We start from the raw sequence: 17,615 nt of genomic DNA, 5'->3' as shown, positions 1-17,615 counted from the left end.
ATTTACAAGCAGCTCATGCAGCTCAATAACAAAAAAACAAACAACCCAATCCAAAAATGGGCAGAAGACCTAAATAGACATTTCTCCAAAGAAGATATACAGATGGCCAACAGACACATGAAAGAATGCTCAACATCATTAATCATTAGAGAAATGCAAATCAAAACTACAATGAGGTATCATCTCACACCGGTCAGAATGGCCATCATCAAAAAATCTAGAAACAATAAATGCTGGAGAGGGTGTGGAGAAAAGGGAACCCTCTTGCACTGTTGGTGGGAATGTAAACTGATACAGCCACTATGGAGAACAGTATGGAGGTTCCTTAAAAAACTAAAAATAGAACTACCATACGACCCAGCAATCCCACTACTGGGCATATACCCTGAGAAAACCATAATTCAAAAAGAGTCATGTACCAAAATGTTCATTGCAGCTCTATTTACAATAGCCAGGACATGGAAGCAACCTAAGTGTCCATCATCGGATGAATGGATAAAGAAGATGTGGCACATATATACAATGGAATATTACTCAGCCATAAAAAGAAATGAAATGGAGGTATTTGTAATGAGGTGGATGGAGTTAGAGTCTGTCATACAGAGTGAAGTAAGTCAGAAAGAGAAAAACAAATACAGTATGCTAACACATATATATGGAATCTAAGGAAAAAAAAAAAAAAGGTCATGAAGAACCTAGTGGCAAGACGGGAATAAAGACACAGACCTACTAGAGAATGGACTTGAGGATATGGGGAGGGGGAGGGGTGAGATGTGACAGGGTGAGAGAGTGTCATGGACATATATACACTACCAAATGTAAAATAGATAGCTAGTGGGAAGCAGCCGCATAGCACAGGGAGATCAGCTCGGTGATTTGTGACCACCTAGAGGGGTGGGATAGGGAGGGTGGGAGGGAGGGAGATGCAAGAGGAAAGAGATATGGGAACATGTGTATATGTATAACTGATTCACTTTGTTATAAAGCAGAAACTAACACACCATTGTAAAGCAATTATACTGCAATAAAGATGTTTAAAAAAAAAAAAAAGAAAGAAATAATGCCATTTGCAGCAACATGGATGGACTCAGTGATTATCATACTAAGTGAAGTAAGTCAGACAGAGAAAGACAAATATAACTTATATGTGGAATCTAAAAAATAGTACAAATGAACTTATTTACAAATCAGAAACAGACTCACAGACACAGAAAACAAACTTATGGTTACCAAAAGGGATAACAGGGCGGGAGGAAGGAGAGGTAGATAAATAAGGAATATAGGATTAACAGATACACATTAGCATATATAAAACAGATAAACAAGGATTTACAGTATAGCACAGGGAAATATATTCAAGATCTTGTAATAACCTATAATGGAAAAGAATCGGAAAAAAATATATATATATATATAAAACACACCAAATATAACCAAATCACTTTGCTGAAATCAACTATAGTTCAATAAAAAAATAAAATTTTAAAAAAGTATAGACATACAGTGGATTCACCCTCCCACCTCGTCCCTCACCAGCTGAGTGACCACACCCCCTCCTCCAGAGGTAGCCAGTTACTAGTTTCTTCTGCAGCCTTCCAGAGATTTTTGTCTATAAAGTACATGTACACACGCCCATTCCCATGTTTCTTCCCCTACCCCCTTTTTTCACATTTAACAATACATCTTGGAGATCTTTCCATATCCATATGCCAAAAAGCTTCCACGTTGTTTTAGGTCACATAATATTCCACTATATGGATGTGACCAGGTTCAGGAGACACTACCTCAAAATATGGCTCCTTTGGCATACTGACTATTTCAAGCAAATGGAATTTGAGACACAGCAGGTGCAAGAAGGACTTTCTGACCTTCCCCTGAAACAGGCCATAAGACCCTTATGTGAGAGGTGCCCTCCCTATAGCCAGGGCATGAAAGAAGCATCTTTATCTCTGAAGCCTGAGGGACACTGAGAAGAATCTGAGTAACAGGCCTTGCTAAGTTTCCCTTAGTTTTCTACACTTAGCCCATACCTTTTGTCTTATCACATTTCCCCATGACTTTCCAGGCTTCATCAAACCTAGCACAAAACCACTCAGGTTTAACTTCTTTGGGTCTTCATTTCCCTATGAAACTTCCCGTGTCGGGTAAAACTTACAAATTTGTATGCTATTCTCTTGTTACAAGGGTCCCAGCTGAGAACTTAGAAGAAGATAAAGCAGTTACTTTTTCCTCCCCACAGATGCATCATGATTTATTATCCTGTGACCTACTGGTGGACAGCTAGATCATACCTCACCAGTTATCATTATAAACAATGCTGCAATGAATAATGTCTTATGTAAATCATTTCATATATATTTCTATGTATCAGTAGGATAAATTCTTGGAAGCAGAACTGCTGGGTCAAAGCATTATTTCAAAATGATAATTTGAAATTATCATTGACCTAATATTTCTTAGCATGAGTTGTCCAGTAATAAAATAGTAGGCTCCTCATTGTCACATGTTTACATGGTGAGAGTTTACAATTCTTACTGACAGTACAGGCATAGAGAGTACAGGCCACTATACTAGAAACTCTAGTCTCTCCCAAACCAGAGCAAATATTATATGTTCGTTAAATTGCAGCTATAGAAAATAATGATGGTCTCTTATAACTGCTGTTTTAGAAACAAATATATGTACAGCATTATACAGAATATAAAGCTGAAAATGAGAATACTAGATTAGAAAGAAAATGTTTTTTCAATCTATTAACAAAAGATAAACTGAGCATCTTCAATGCTTCGAAGTCTCATGGGGAAATACAACAACTCTAAAATCTGCTTTTTGGAAATAAGACAGCATGAAGGAAATTTCAATATCGATTTGACACAACTGAGTCAAATGAACACGTGGTCACTGTGGCTGGAAATGAGCATCATGGAAAGGAAGGGAGAGAAGGTGAAGTTTTTCCAAACCAAAAGAGGAAATGATTGTATGGAAATATGTTAATATAAATGTTTCAGACATTACATGAAATTTCTAAAAATCTTATATGTTCTGGTATAATGTTATAAGTCATAATTCTAGTTATTACTTTAAAATGTATATCTCAGAAATAAAAAAAAGAGGAAATGAACAAGATATAGTGGTAAGGTCTGAGGAGATCATTTTGGCTGAAAGAAACAATTCACATTAAGGGTCAATGCAAGGTTTGTTTTTATCTATGAAATTGAAAGTTAAAGAGAATTAGAAAACAAAATTAAACATTTTTCCCCTCAATTCTTTTCTAGACTATTCCTAATCAACATCCTCTCTACCATCTCCTAACAGGTTTCTACTTATTTAAGAAAACAAAATAAAACACCTTTCATTCTTTTTGCACAACTTTTTTTCTGACTATAAAAGCAATACACTTTTAAAATAAACATTTATTGGTCTATTATAGTAATTTCTTCTGTAAATAGTGTATGTCCTTTGCCCACATTTCTATTGTATTTTCTTACCAGTTTATAACAGTGCTTTATATATTAAGATTGCATTCTGTTCTGTACTTATCCTATCCTGCCCCTCTCTCTCACCCCTCTTCACCTCCTAAAACTCTTCCATTGGGCCCTCTTCAACTCATGGTCTACCATTGTCGAAATTTTCTAAATCCTCAATTCCTTAACATCTCCTTCAGATATTTGCTCTATAGAATCTTGAATCCCAGATAGTTTCCCCGTAGCTCTTTTCTTCTCCCACGAGTGGGAGAAAGCTTCCTTGCTCTTTGCTGTAGCTTCCAGACTGTCCCTCCTTCCTGAAAGGAAGCTTCGGCTCTCGTGCCATTGGGTTATACTCCCACCACCCATCACCACTGCCCCCACCATTCCCTTTCGTTTTTCACTCACTGTAAATGCTGGCTCACTGTCGCTCTCTCCAATACTCTTCCTGTCTTAACTCCTGGTGACCTCAACACACATGAAATTACACTGTGATCTCTCCATTCCTCGAACTCTTTTCCTCCAGTGATTTTTGTCCTCCACTCTTCTTTACCTATTCACTTCCATGCCCTAGGTCTTTTATTACCAGTAGGTGCAAGCCCTCCATTGTCTCAGCTGTGTGTATCTCTTTCTCTATCACTTCTTTCTAGCTTGCTCCTTCTAACACCTAATAACAGCTCCTCTGAGACTTTTAATCCATTGTTCCTACCAGCTTTTCACTGTCTCTCAGCTTTTGATTTCCTATCTCCCGCTTACCCAGCCTGAATTCCGTGGTCCCTAAATACAATGTCGTCTTTCATACACCCTCAACTCCCTGGTCCCTCTCTCACTTCACTGTACTGGCTCTAATTCTTGCCACTATTCTTCCAATCTACTCTTGACTATTATACACCATCTTGTCTTTCCTCAAATCTCTGACACCTGCTCCCACATCCCCACGTTTAGCTGATGACTTCAATTTCTCTTTAATTATGAAATTAAAAGCACCTGTAATCAGATATAGAGAACAGACTTCTGGTTGCCAAGGGGGAGGGACAGATGGGGGTTTGGGATTAGCAGATGCAAACTATTATATAGAATGGATAAACAAAAAGGTCCTACTGAATAACACAGGGAACTATATTCAATATCCTATAATAAACCATAATGGAAAAGAATATAAAAAAAAGTATGTATAACTGAATCACTTTGCTGTACAGCAGAAATTGACACATTGTAAATCAACTATACTTCAATTAAAATAAATTTTAAAAAAAGCATCTGTAATCACATGTACTACACTCCATCCTGTTATTAAAGATCTGCTCTGTCCAATACAGTAGCCACTAACCACACACAGCTAGTGAGCGCTTGAAATGTAACGAGAGAAACGTAATTCCTAATTTTATTTAATTTTAATTAAAAAATTTAAACTGAAGCAAGATAAACATTAACTTTAGTGTTTTGGTAGGACTACATTTTCCATTTTTTTTAAAAAATAAATTTATTTTTTAAAATTTATTTTTGGCTGCATTGGGTCTTCGTTGCAGTGGCTTCTCTTGTTGCAGAGCACGGGCTCTAGGTGCCCAGGCTTCAGGAGTCGTGGCTCGTGGGCTCTAGAGCACAGGCTCAATAGTTGTGGTGCATGGGCTTAGTTGCTCTGCGGCATGTGGGATCTTCCTGGACCAGGGCTCGAACCCATGTCCCCTGCGTTGGCAGGCAGATTCTTAACCACTGCACCACCAGGGAAGCTCCTACATTTTCCATTTTAATGGTGGAAAATTTAGCATCCAAACTAAGATGTGCTTTAAGTGTAAAATACAAACCTGATTTTGAAGATCTAGTATGAGAAAAGAATGTAAATATCTCACACATCACGTTTATAAGATTACATGTTGAAATAATATTTGTGACACACCTAAATAAAATATTTTAATAAAATTAATTTCATCTGCTTTTTACTTTTTTTAATGTGGCCACTTAGAAACTTTTAAGTTACATATGTGGTTGGCATTTTATTTCTACTGGACAACGCTATTACAGATTAACTATGTTCCTAAGACCAAACAATTGAACACGAAACTCATCACCTCTTGCCTACACAGGGGTACAGCTCCAGCAATTCTTCCCTCTCCTACCATCATCCATTTTCCCCACTTTACAGAATCTTTCCCTTTAACACAAAAACATGCGGTTACTTCTGTCACGTTAAAAAAAAATAACACATAACACCCACTCTTAACCCACCTCCTCTCCAGCTATTGACCCATTTTTCTGCTCCCCTTTGCGGCAAAACGTTTTCAAAGGCTTGTCTATATTCGTAGTCTCCAATTTCTTTCCTCCTATTCTGTCGTGAACGCTTTCGCACCCACCACGCCATCGAAACGGCTATGATCGAGGTCCCAACAATTTCCACTCTGCTAAACCCAACAGGCAATTCTCAGCTCTTCTTTTAATTGACTTTGAGCAGAGAGTTGCCCGCTCCCTGCTCTTGGAGCGCTTCCGGGCCACCACGCTCTCCTCCCTCGCTCTGCTTCTTTCAAGTCTCCTTTGCTCGGCTCTCTTAACATTGAAGGCTCTGGGGCCTCATTCCTCGGACACCTTCTCTCCCCACCTACACTCCTTATAAATTGGAGTCAATCTGTAGCTTTCAATGCCAGTCAGCTCTAAGCTTACGAATACCAAATTTACATCTGCAGCTCGGCCCCTCCCTGAAGCAGGCCGGAGGAGGGAAGTGGGCAGAGGGAAAACCCTGAGACGGGTCTGCACTGGGCGCTACAGCTGGCAGAATAGTGGGGGACCCGTGGGTTTGGAGGTTCAGAGGAGAGGGGGAGGAGGGTATAAGGGCGCGGCCCAGACCTGCCGGACTGTCCGCAGCACAGCGCCGAACGTGGAGACCGCCATGTTGTCCACCGCAAATGTCAAACCGCTGCAACTTTATTGACGCTGCCGGATACAGCGAGGACACGAGGGGCGGGACCTGGGCCGCAGGGGGCGGGGCGGCAGGCGGGTCTTTAGCGTACAGGAAGGAGGGGGTAGTTAATTGGATGTACGTTCTCGCGGTATTCAACGGAATATGGGCAAATTAACTATCTGGGAGCGGAGCTGTGATACTGATAGTGGAGTCTGACGGTCCCTACCTGTTCCTCGTTTCCTGAGCGCTTTACACAGCCTCTTAAATTACCTTTGTCCCCACCCACCTCCTTTTCCGCCCTCCCCTACCTACCAGTTCATTGTTACCAATTTCTCTTTCCCCAAATTCTTCTCGCTCAACCTACTCGTCCTGTATCCGCCATTAGTTTAGGATGCTACTTGCCAGAAACCTACAAGTATGGACAGCTCCTCCTTCTCTGTCCTCCTTCCTGTGGATTTTGCAAATCTCTCCTTCTCTCTGCTATAAAGGTCATAGTGATCATGTTGAGAATGGCAATGCTATAGTTCCCATTTGTATGTCTAGGGTTTAAAAAATATATATTTAAAAATATGTATATTGTGTATTGGAGCTTTAGATGAAAAGCGCTTAAAATATTTTGGGGTTTTTTTCGGGGGCGGGGCTTGGGCGGGGAGCATTGCCATTTAAAAATTGCTGTTTTCAGTCTGTACTACAGGGTACTTTCAGTTCATCATCATAGCAAATGTCCTTGGTCTGGAATGAACCCTTTGTGGGGCCCCTTTACTTTGTGTGGATGTAAGGCAAGTACCACCCACCTACCATCCCGGTAGAAGAATATCAAGGAGTATATATTAGCTTGGCAAAGACCTGTATTTTAGATGTGCTGATTGATGAAGTGAGAAGATGCCCCTGTGTGCCATTTGCATCTACATTATTGGACAGGAGTCTTCTGGAAGGGAAGCTGAGTGCAGACTCCATTCTCTAGAGAGAGATTCAAGTTTATTGGAACATGTGTAATGAGCTGGGGAGGGACTGATTGAGGCCAGCTGGCAGGAAAGGACAGCATAAGCCCCTGTCATGGTAGAATCAGAAAATTCCTGGACCAGTGTCAGGCAGGCATCTAGTCCTAATTCTAGCCCATGTAATACCTCTGCACAGTTAAGGGTTGTCTTCTGCAATTGTATTCTATTACAAGTTAATCACTAAAGGGATGTTACCTATAAGTTTAAATTATACGTAATGGTGCATTTCTGGGAACCCTGCCTCCTAGATAATGAGCATTAAGCTAAAATACCTTTATTGAGCTCACGGGAAACATCCTGACCAGGCCCACCTGTGAATGGCTGCAGGAAGGAAGAAATTAACTCATCCCCTCCGGAGTCTGGCCAGAACCAAGTCTTTACCCCCTCCCCTTTTAGTATAAAAGAAGCCTGAATTCTAACTCTGGGAAGGTGGTTCTTTGGGACACTAGTCCCCCATTGTCTCTGTCTGCCGGCTTTCCGAATAAAGTCACTATTCCTTGTCCCAACAACTTGTCTCTTGATTTATTGACCTGTCGTGTGGTGGGCAGTATGAGCTTAGACTCGGTAACACAATTAGCTCACAAAGTAGGTGAGTCAGCTTTATACACAGCAGCCTTTTGTTTTCTTTCTGTAAAACTAGTTCTGAAAGCATCTTTAAACAGCATTGTAACTTTAAAAAAATTGTGGTAAAATATACATAACAAAAAATTTACCATCTTAACCATTTTTAAGTGTACAGTTCAGTGGCATTAAGTACATTCACGCTGTTGTACAACCATCACCACCATCAATCTCCAGAACATCTTTATCTTCCCAACTGAAACTCTGTACCCATTAATCTGTAAGTTCCCCTTCCGCCTGCATCCCAGCCCCTGGCAACCACCATTCTGCTTTCTGTCTCTATGAATTTGACTACTCTCTATATATCTTATATAAGTGGAATCATACACTTGTTCTTCTGTGTCTGGCTTCTTTCACTTAACGTAACGTCTTCAAGGTTCATCCTTGTTGTAGCATGCTTCAATACATCCTTACTTTTTATGACTGAATAATACTCCATTGTGTGGATGTACAACCTTTTGTTTCTTTATTCATCTGTCGATAGACACTTGTTTTGCTTCTACCTTTTGGCTGTTGTGAATAACGCTACTATGAATATGTATGTACAAATATCTTAAACAGTATTAGTATGTTATTAGGCTGTTTTTCTTTGAAGAGATTAAAGCAATTTAATGGCTGGTAAGATAGGAAGCTCTGAGATGGTAAGAGAAGACTCCAGGATCTTCTTTAATTAATTGTTTTGATTTTGTAAAACAGCCTAAGAGTTTTCCCCCAATGCACCCTCCTCCATTAGTGTGTGGGGAAGCCTGGGGAAGCCTGGCATAGCCTAAAGAAGAATCACTTTACCTTGTGTTCTCCCAAAAAAGTCTATGATTCTCCCTGGCCATTTGACAGAAAGTGGGGAAGGCTGTTGGCCTTACTGTCCTGGAATTCTAAGATCAGGAGAAACATGAGCATTCATTGATTTATTCATTCAAGAAACATGTATTATATATACACTACCAAATGTACAATAGATAGCTAGTGGGAAGCAGCCGCATAGCACAGGGAGATCAGCTCGGTGCTTTGTGACCACCTAGAGGGGTGGGATGGGGAGGGTGGGAGGGAGGGAGATGCAAGAGGGAAGAGATATGGGAACATATGTATATGTATAACTGATTCACTTTGTTATAAAGCAGAAACTAACACACCATTGTAAAGCAATTATACTTCAATAAAGATGTTTAAAAAAAAAAAGAAAAAGAAAAAAAAAAAAGGAAACATGTATTAAATACCTGTCATGTACCATGGTGTATATGTGTGAGGCACAGTGACAGAAAGAAATCCCTGCCCTTCTGATGCAGTTGGGCATTATTTAGATATAGGTGGAGATATTCAGCATTGCCAGTTATGTTGCCTTTGGTTTTTCAGATAGTCCTTCCCTTGGAGGCTTAAAGGTTATTTTTTGGGTAGACAGATTAAAAGTTAATTGTTAAACATTTTGAGATTTGACTGTGAGAGACTGTTCTAGTTACCATATTGATTCTTGGTATAATAAAATAAGAGGAACCATTGTATAGGTGATGAAATTGAGGCACACTGAGGTTAGATGACTTGCCAAGCTCACAGAACTAGTCCCAGACCAAGACCTACAACCTTAATCCCCGCTCAACACTGTCCTCTGGAGAAGCAACAGCTCCAGGACAAAGGCCTGACTGCTGTCATGGGATCCTTACTTATAAAACATACCAATTGGCAAAAGTATAGGTTTCTTGCCATTTCAATAAAAACCCTCAATGCAAATTTTCTTAAAATACTACTAAAATGTATATAAAAGATTAAGTGGGATGGGAAAGAGGTAGAAAGCTGTGAATTTTCAAAGAGGAAAAATAATGAATAGTCTTGTTCTACCAGATTATAAAATGCCATATATTATAAAGCCATAGTGATTGAACTAGTGTGATACTGATGCCAAAATCAACAGACAGGTATATGAACTAGATTAGTTAGGTCAGAAAGAAACCCCAGTGTAATTACAATTTGTTATATCTTAAAGGAAGCATAAAATCACTGAACAAGTGGTACTGGAACAATTGGTTAAAGAACTGGGAAAAACTGTTTTAATTATATCTTTACCTCTTACCATTTATCAAAATAAATTTTAGATAAGTTAAAGAGTTAAATGCTAACAATTTCTTGAAAAAGAAGAAAAGATAGGTGAACAAATTTTATTTAATTTATTTTTTATTTTTTTGAATTTTATTTTATTTTATTTTTCTACATACAGTAGGTTCTTAGTAGGTGAACATATTTTAAAACTTAAATCCCAGTAGACAAGTCTCAGAATGTCTAATAACATTACAAGTATCCAACCTCATTAGTTTCCAAGAGAATGCAAATTAAAACAATGACAATTTAATCTAGCAAATTAACAAAGGTTAAAAAAAAATTTGGTGTTGTTATGGGTATAGGAAAATGGGAGATTTCATCTAGTGGCAGAAAAATAAATTGGTATAACTTGTCTACAAAGCAATTTGGCAAGGTTCTTTTCAAAGTTTTTATCTATTGACCTAGTTATGGCACTTTTAGGAATCTATACCAAGGAAATACTGGGAAACTCTAAAATTTATGTACAAGGACACATACCCTGGGATTATTTATAATAAGAACAAATAAATAACTTAAAAGTCTAACAGTAGGGGGAGAGTTAAATGAATTAAGCAATAACATGTTATAATTCTAGTTTAAAAAATCTGATGGGTTCCAAAATGTTTAATATATATATTTAAAGATACAGGTATATTTATAGGTTAGATAGACAGATAGATAGAAAAAAGATAAAGAAGGAAATACACTCAGATACTAAGAGTAATAGGTTGAGTGACCAGATTACTGGCGATATTTATGTTTTAAAATTTTTTTCAATTTCCTTATCATGTATAGATTTTACTTTTAGACTCACAAAAATGTTGAAGTTGATTTAAAAATATTAACTGGAGGGCTTCCCTGGTGGCGCAGTGGTTGAGAATCTGCCTGCCAATGCAGGGGACACGGGTTCGAGCCCTGGTCTGGGAAGATCCCACATGCCGCGGAGCAACTGGGCCCGTGAGCCACAATTACTGAGCCTGCGCGTCTGGAGCCTGTGCTCCGCAAGAAGAGAGGCCGCGATAGTGAGAGGCCCGTGCACGGCGATGAAGAGTGGCCCCCGCTTGCCACAACTGGAGAAAGCCCTCGCACAGAAACGAAGACCCAACACAGCCATAAATAAATTAAAAAAAAAAAAATTTAAAAAACCCCCAAAAAACTGGAATTTCCCTGGTGGTCCAGTTTTAAGACTCTGTGCTCCCGATGCAGGGGGCCCGGGTTCAATTCTTGGTCAGGGAACTAGATCCCGCATGCCACAACTAAGAGCCCGCATGCCACAACTAAAGATCCTGCATTGCCACAACGAAGATCTCGCACGCAGCAACGAAGATCCCGCATGCAGCAACTAAGACCCGGTGCAGCCAAGAAAAAAAAAAAATTAACCTGTTCTTGTCTTTTTATGCCTCTCTTATTTCACCTAAAATATTTGAAAAATGTGTTTCTCAGAGGGCATGAAGGAAAAGGTCACAACCTGGCCCCAGTCAATAGCCTATGCTAACCCTTGGGGACAGGCACAGTCAGAACCCTGGACAAAGCAGGAAGAAATGAAGAATCCAGGGATGCTTGCTGCCTTCCTATTTAGTACTAGTCTTTCACTCTCCCTTTGGGTTTCATGTCTCTGGGTCCTCTGTGTCTACCATCAGATAAGTTGTTCCTTTGGTGTCTAGACTATACCTAAGACAGGACTGATCATGTCCTTTGCCTCTCTGTTTTGGGGGAGGATTATTTAATTACTCCTTTTTATTGTTTTGTAAATGGTAAATAACAGGGTTAACTTGGCTGCAGCCCTTTGAGTCGCAGAGTAAGAATATTGACTTGGTGATATGCCTGTCTATGCCTGTCCCTAGAGACCTTGTCTGGCCCAGGCTGACTCAGCAACTTCCTAGGACCTGAATACCCTCCCTGCTTCACCCCTGCAGCGCTTCCCATCCACGATGTTCTCCCGGAGGGGCCGTCAGGGCCAGGCCTCCCCCACGTGGAAAGCTGGATATGGTTTGACTCAAAAGAACCAGACTTCTTGGGCTTGTGGTGGTCTGTGTGTGGGGACAGCCAAGAGGAAAAACAAAGAGGAGGAAGGTGGGAGAGGAGAAAAAGAACGTGTTGGAGGGAGAGAGAAAGGCACAGACACACACAGACACACACGGACACACACACAAGCATTTTCAGCCCTGGCTCTGAAATAGTGTGTATGGATAGTCTGCCTTCATTAAACACCACCAGCTGAAAAGTAATCCTATTGCTGTACCAGCTTGGCCCTGGAGTGTGGTGGCCTTAGCACTTCTTTCTAGAAGCAGCTGCCATGGCCCCGGCCTGGAAGTCTCCTCCTAGAGCTGTGTGTAGTTCATGGAATTGAACACAACGTGGCAGTAGCGGCACATCTGAGCTCCAACACCTGCCAGCAAGCTGTGCCCCCCACACGCCTGTCCTCCAAGTAAGTTGATGACAGGTTGCCTATCATCAGGTACGACCTGTGTTTGCCACTGAGTTTGCCTCTTTTGTAGGACTCAAGAGCAGGACAGGCTACATGATTTGTAGGGCTCAGTGCAAAATTAAAATGTAGGGCCCTTTGTTCATAAAGCAGGAAAAAGCTGCTGTTAAAGGTAGTAAAATATCAAGTGGAGCTCAGGTGCAGTGAGATAGCCCCTTGGACTTACCTCAGGCACGTCTCACTTCTTGCTCTGGGTCTTCTCTGAGGTTGATGTGGGACACCTGAGGAACCAAGGGGCAGCTCAGCACCCACACGTGCACGGCCACCAAGTGCAGGGCTGTGGATGCCCTTGGGAAACCCTGAACCAACCGGCAATGGAAGCCTACGGATAACGTGCTTCCTGTGACTCCTGGAAGGTCTCAGCGATAGAAACACCTGTCACCAGTGCAGTAACACATCCTTGTGTTGCCTTTTCCCCCTTTCTTGGTCACCATCCTCACCCCTCACTCCTGCTCCCTGGGGTTGCTGCCCAGATCAACTACTTGCACTTAAACCTCTGTCACGGAGTCTGCTTTTGCAGGTGGTGGGTGCGTAGGGGAACTCAGGCTAAGACAAAAATATCCCATCCAACAGATCATCCAAATCTTGCTGATTCTACTTCTAATTGTCTTTTTCGTATTCCCCTCTCCTACTCCTGCTCCTTTGGTCAGACCCTCTTTATCTCTGCCCGAACTAGTATTAAGTGTATTCCTAATTGCTCTTTTTCCTCCTTTCTTTTTAAAACGTAACCCATCTCCTTCCCCCGCAAAACCTCCACGTTTTTCTGCTGCTAAAGTGAACTTTCTAAAACACTGCAACGGCTCACTTTTGGTAGCTCCCTTTCTCCTGCAAAACGAAGTCCAGCCCTCTGCAGCTCCCTTTCCATCCCCACAAGAGCCCCTAGCCACACCGGATTACGCCCTTCCAAGGTTCCCCTTGGTGGCTCTTCCTCGTGAAGACTTTATTTCAGGCAACCTTTCCATCCAGTTCTGTTTAGTTCACCAAATGCTTAATTGAATGCCAGGCACACAGTAGTTTCTGCCATTCGAGAGGTGAGGAACCCACGACAAGATGGATGGGTCGGGGGGAGACGCTACACGTTACTGGGGTTAGCACAGGACATGTCACGTGTGGACACAATCCCGCGTAAAGGCTTTTAGCTAGTCCACCCCAGTGGAGAGGACTGAAAATACTTTTGCACCAGGCCAGAACCACTGCTGGGGTTTTGGTAAGGAGATAGGAAATTTTGCGTTCGTAGAACTTGAGATCTTGTGGAAAAACAAGGCTCTGAGTGGGGGTGAATATATGAAAAGCCTTTTGATTTTTACATTAATCATAAAGACTGATATTTAAATAAAGGCGATGTGATTACTATCTTGCACATTTTAAATTAGTAGTAGCGGATGTGGTACTCAGTTTCCACTTACCATCCCCGACTCAAAAAAATATGTTACATTTTCTTTCCAGCAGTTCCAAGGAGATGCTTGCATATTTGTTTTGATTTGTTGCAGATAATATGCATACAAAGAGGTTTTTCTTTTCTGAGTCTCATGTTCCATCCCCATATTCAGTATCTTCCTGACTCGAGGACTTGGAATTGTTGATTTTCCACCTCCCTCGTTCTGCCTGCAGGCCGCTGGATACGGCGTGCAGGTTGGCACTGGTTAAGGAGGTGACGGTCCCCTCGTTTTGCCAGACCTGGCTCCCTGGCTCGTAGCTGCATTGCTTTTCTTCAATTCTGCTATGATTCAGAGATGTCAAGTAAGTTAGTGCTTGAGATAGATATGGTTTAAGGTAATCTTATTTAACCAATGAGACACAGCTCAGCAGGTCATTCCTAACCCTTCCATCCAGCTCCCAGGATTTATAACCTCAGTCATGGCCTTGGTATCTGCATGCAGAAGCACCTACTACCAATTCCTCTTTCGATCTTAGCTACCTACCTCCTTCCTCTCGGGCTAATTCTCCATTCCAAGGACCTGGTTTACTTTTCTTCATTGTATTCATTTCCTGTGGCTGCCACAACAAATTGCCCCAAACTGGGTGACTTAAAACAATAGAAATTTATTCTCTCACAGGTCTGGAGGCCAGAAGTCCAAAATCAAATGTCAGGAGGGCCACACTCCCTCCAAAGGCTCTAGGGGAGGCTCCTTCCTCCTCTGGCTTCTGGTGGCCCCTGGCGCTCCTTGGTTTACAGCATCATTATTCCAACCTCTGCTCCTTGCCGTCTTTCCTGTGTGGTCTTTGTGCACTCTTCTGCCTCTTACGAGAACATTCTCATTTGAATGTAGGTCGTTTGAATGGTCTCATCTCAGCCCTTAACCTTAATTACATCTGCAAATACCCTATTTTCAAATACGGTCACGTTCTGAGGTTTTGGGTAGACATGAATTTTGGGGGGACACTATTCAACCCACTACACTCATCAGCTTTATCAAGATGGCAGTGCAGCACGTCTACTTCTAATGCTCTTTCCAGTCTCATTTCCAAGTTCCTCTTTTCCTATCTGACTCCGTTAGGAGTGACTCGTAGTTTGTGCGCTCCAGATTCAGCCATCCTGACTTTCTAAAGAGATATCCAAAGGTAAGCACCTATTTACTAGAATTTCTTACGGGGAGAAGTCAAGTTTAGGGAGGGTGGGACTGATAGACTCACATATAGCTCTTTCAATACCGTACTTGGTTGACATGTTTTATTAATTTGTATTAATTTCCCCTGCTTATTTGAAAGTTCCTGAAGGCAACACGTTGTTTTCAACTTAATACCCAAGTTCCTAACAGAATGTCTAGTAACGTAGTAGGTGTTCATAAATATTTCTTGGATCGAAATTATTCAAACTCTTATATTTGACCGTGTCCTAACCAGACACTGTCAGTCTGAATGGGAAAGGACTGGACTGGCACAAAATTCCCCCTTCATGGTTCGTGGGATTCCCTTCAAGTTCAGCCTCTATGAATACAACTTGCTGGCCTAGTATTTTAGCAAAAAGTGCCCTTCTGTCTCTCCCTTTCCAAGCATGGCAAAGACCATGCTTGCAGTGCTGATGGGGTAACCTAGACATTTAGTCTCTTCTGGAGAAGAACAAGAGTTGCCTCAGAGGACGATGGGGGAGTGAAGGGCTCTCATGGCCTTCTCTAAAACACAGTCATAAAGCATGTGCCTTGTCCCCTGGCAAGAAAGTAAAGATGAGGCTTGGCCCCCTTATTCCTAGGATCAAGCATGTTGCCCTGCCTAATGCCAGACCCAACAAACCCTGGATAATGATGACAATGCTTATTCATCTGGCTGAAACCCAAGCACATGTAGTCACTCTGCTATCCCCTGGAATGCCCAAGAGAGCCTGGCCTGCTACCTGGAGAGACAGGACCCCCAGGGTTACCTGGCCTTCGTGGATTCCAGACCTCCTGCCTCAGTGGAATTCCAGGAGGGCTACAACATTCTCTTTCCCTGTGGCCTTCTTGCCCAAGGCCATGGGCCTCTTTTTTTTTTTTTAATTTTTATTGGAGTATATTGGATTTACAATGTTGTGTTAGTTTCTGCTGTACAGCAAAGTGAATCAGCTATATGCGTACATATACCCACTCTTTTTTATATTCTCTCCCCATATAGGTCGTTGCAGAGTATTGAGTAGAGTTCCCTATGCTATAAGTAGGTCCTTATTAGTTATCTATTTTATATATAGTAGTGTGTATATGTTAATCCCAACCTCCCAATTTATCTCTCCCCCTGCCCTTTCCCCCCGGCGTGGTCCTCTTGATTGTCAAGCTGATTCTCTTGCTCACTCCTGCCTCTCCAGCTGTGTGGGTGCCTCCTTCTCCTCTTACCAGAGGAAAGTCTACACTTACTCTGAGGTTTTGGATCCAACTCAGGGACCTACAAGGCACTCTCCTCCAGCTGCTTGTGGCCCAGGCTGAAACAAAATGTTTCGTGTGGTTTCAGGGATAAGGTCACACTCATTTTCTTTTGCAATGTTCTTAGTAGATTTTCATTTGGGGGAATAAACAGTTGATAGGAAAGCAACTTCTTTCTTTCGCATTGTTTCCCCTTTTCTTTTTTTTCTTTCTTCTCTTCCTAAGTTTTCTAAATTTCAAACCCTGATGAAAAGGTAAAATATTAACAGTTTAGCTGAAATGCATTGCTTTTGGTAGCTATAGGGACAAAAATACCAAAGAGTCAGAAGTTAGTGGGATTCAAGGGTAGAAAACCTCTGCAAAGCCACAGGGTGAGTCCTGATGATGCCAGCACAAGGCAGAGGTCCCCTTTTCTGGAGAAGATACATGGTGTGATTCTGCAGACCACCCAGCAGCCCCGGAGCAGAAGTGTGTATCGTGTCCTCATGTCCATGGTCCACGCTGGGGCCTGGGAAGGAGCAGGAGGAGAGCACACTCACTTTACATGTCTGTCCAACAGCCCTCTCCATGGCTTTCTCCCAGAAACCCACAATCCTTAAGTTCTCTGCCATCCCTCACCTCCAGGTTAACATAGTTAGACTAAGAAAAATGTTCCTGGATATACCTTGTCTTCTGCTGAGTTTATCAGTTGTCAGTAAAACCGGGTGAATTTGGATTTTGTCCTGACTTATTTTAGAAAAGGAAATTAAAATTGTGTTTCTACAAAACAGAAACAGACTCACAGACACAGAAAATAAACTTATGGTTACCAAAGGGGAAGGGGGGAGGGCTAAATTAGAAGTTTGGGATTAACAGATACACACTACTATACATAGAATAGATAAAAAACAAGGTGCTGCTGTAGAGCACAGGGAACTATATTCAGTATCTTGTAATAACCTATAAGGGAGAAGAATCTGAAAAAGAATATATATATATATCTGGATCACTTTGCTGTACACTAGAAACTAACACAACATTGTAAATCAACTACACTTCAATAAAAATTAACAAAACCAAATTACCACCAAAAAATTATATTTCTAGATGTGTTTTTCATTCTCTGCTCTTTGCCATCACAAATAGCTAATATAATCTTTGGTGTTATTCACTAATTGTTTTATGTCTAGTCTCTCTGAGGGTAGGATTCATGTCATAACACTTTCTTGGATTTCTCACAATGCGCAGCACATAATGGGCATTCAGTCCTCAGTA

The 17,615-nt window shown here is 41.4% G+C and overlaps 1 protein-coding gene across 3 annotated transcripts in view; it reads right to left on the bottom strand.

Moving 5' to 3' along the window:
• The window catches only part of MRPS14 (mitochondrial ribosomal protein S14), a 50,032-nt gene extending 43,627 nt beyond the window's left edge, over positions 1–6,405 (bottom strand). For all 3 annotated transcript variants that reach the window (XM_061183087.1, XM_061183089.1, XM_061183086.1), the window contains exon 1: positions 6,303–6,405. In XM_061183087.1, the coding sequence (XP_061039070.1) occupies positions 6,303–6,347 (45 nt within the window). In that variant the 5' untranslated portion in view covers positions 6,348–6,405. The remainder of the gene's footprint in view (positions 1–6,302) is intronic.
• Between the last annotated feature and the right edge of the window lie 11,210 nt (positions 6,406–17,615).

The sequence above is a fragment of the Eubalaena glacialis genome, chromosome 3 (assembly GCF_028564815.1).
Source record: "Eubalaena glacialis isolate mEubGla1 chromosome 3, mEubGla1.1.hap2.+ XY, whole genome shotgun sequence".
Lineage (NCBI taxonomy): Eukaryota > Metazoa > Chordata > Mammalia > Artiodactyla > Balaenidae > Eubalaena > Eubalaena glacialis.
This window is presented reverse-complemented; position numbering and strand designations above follow the sequence as displayed.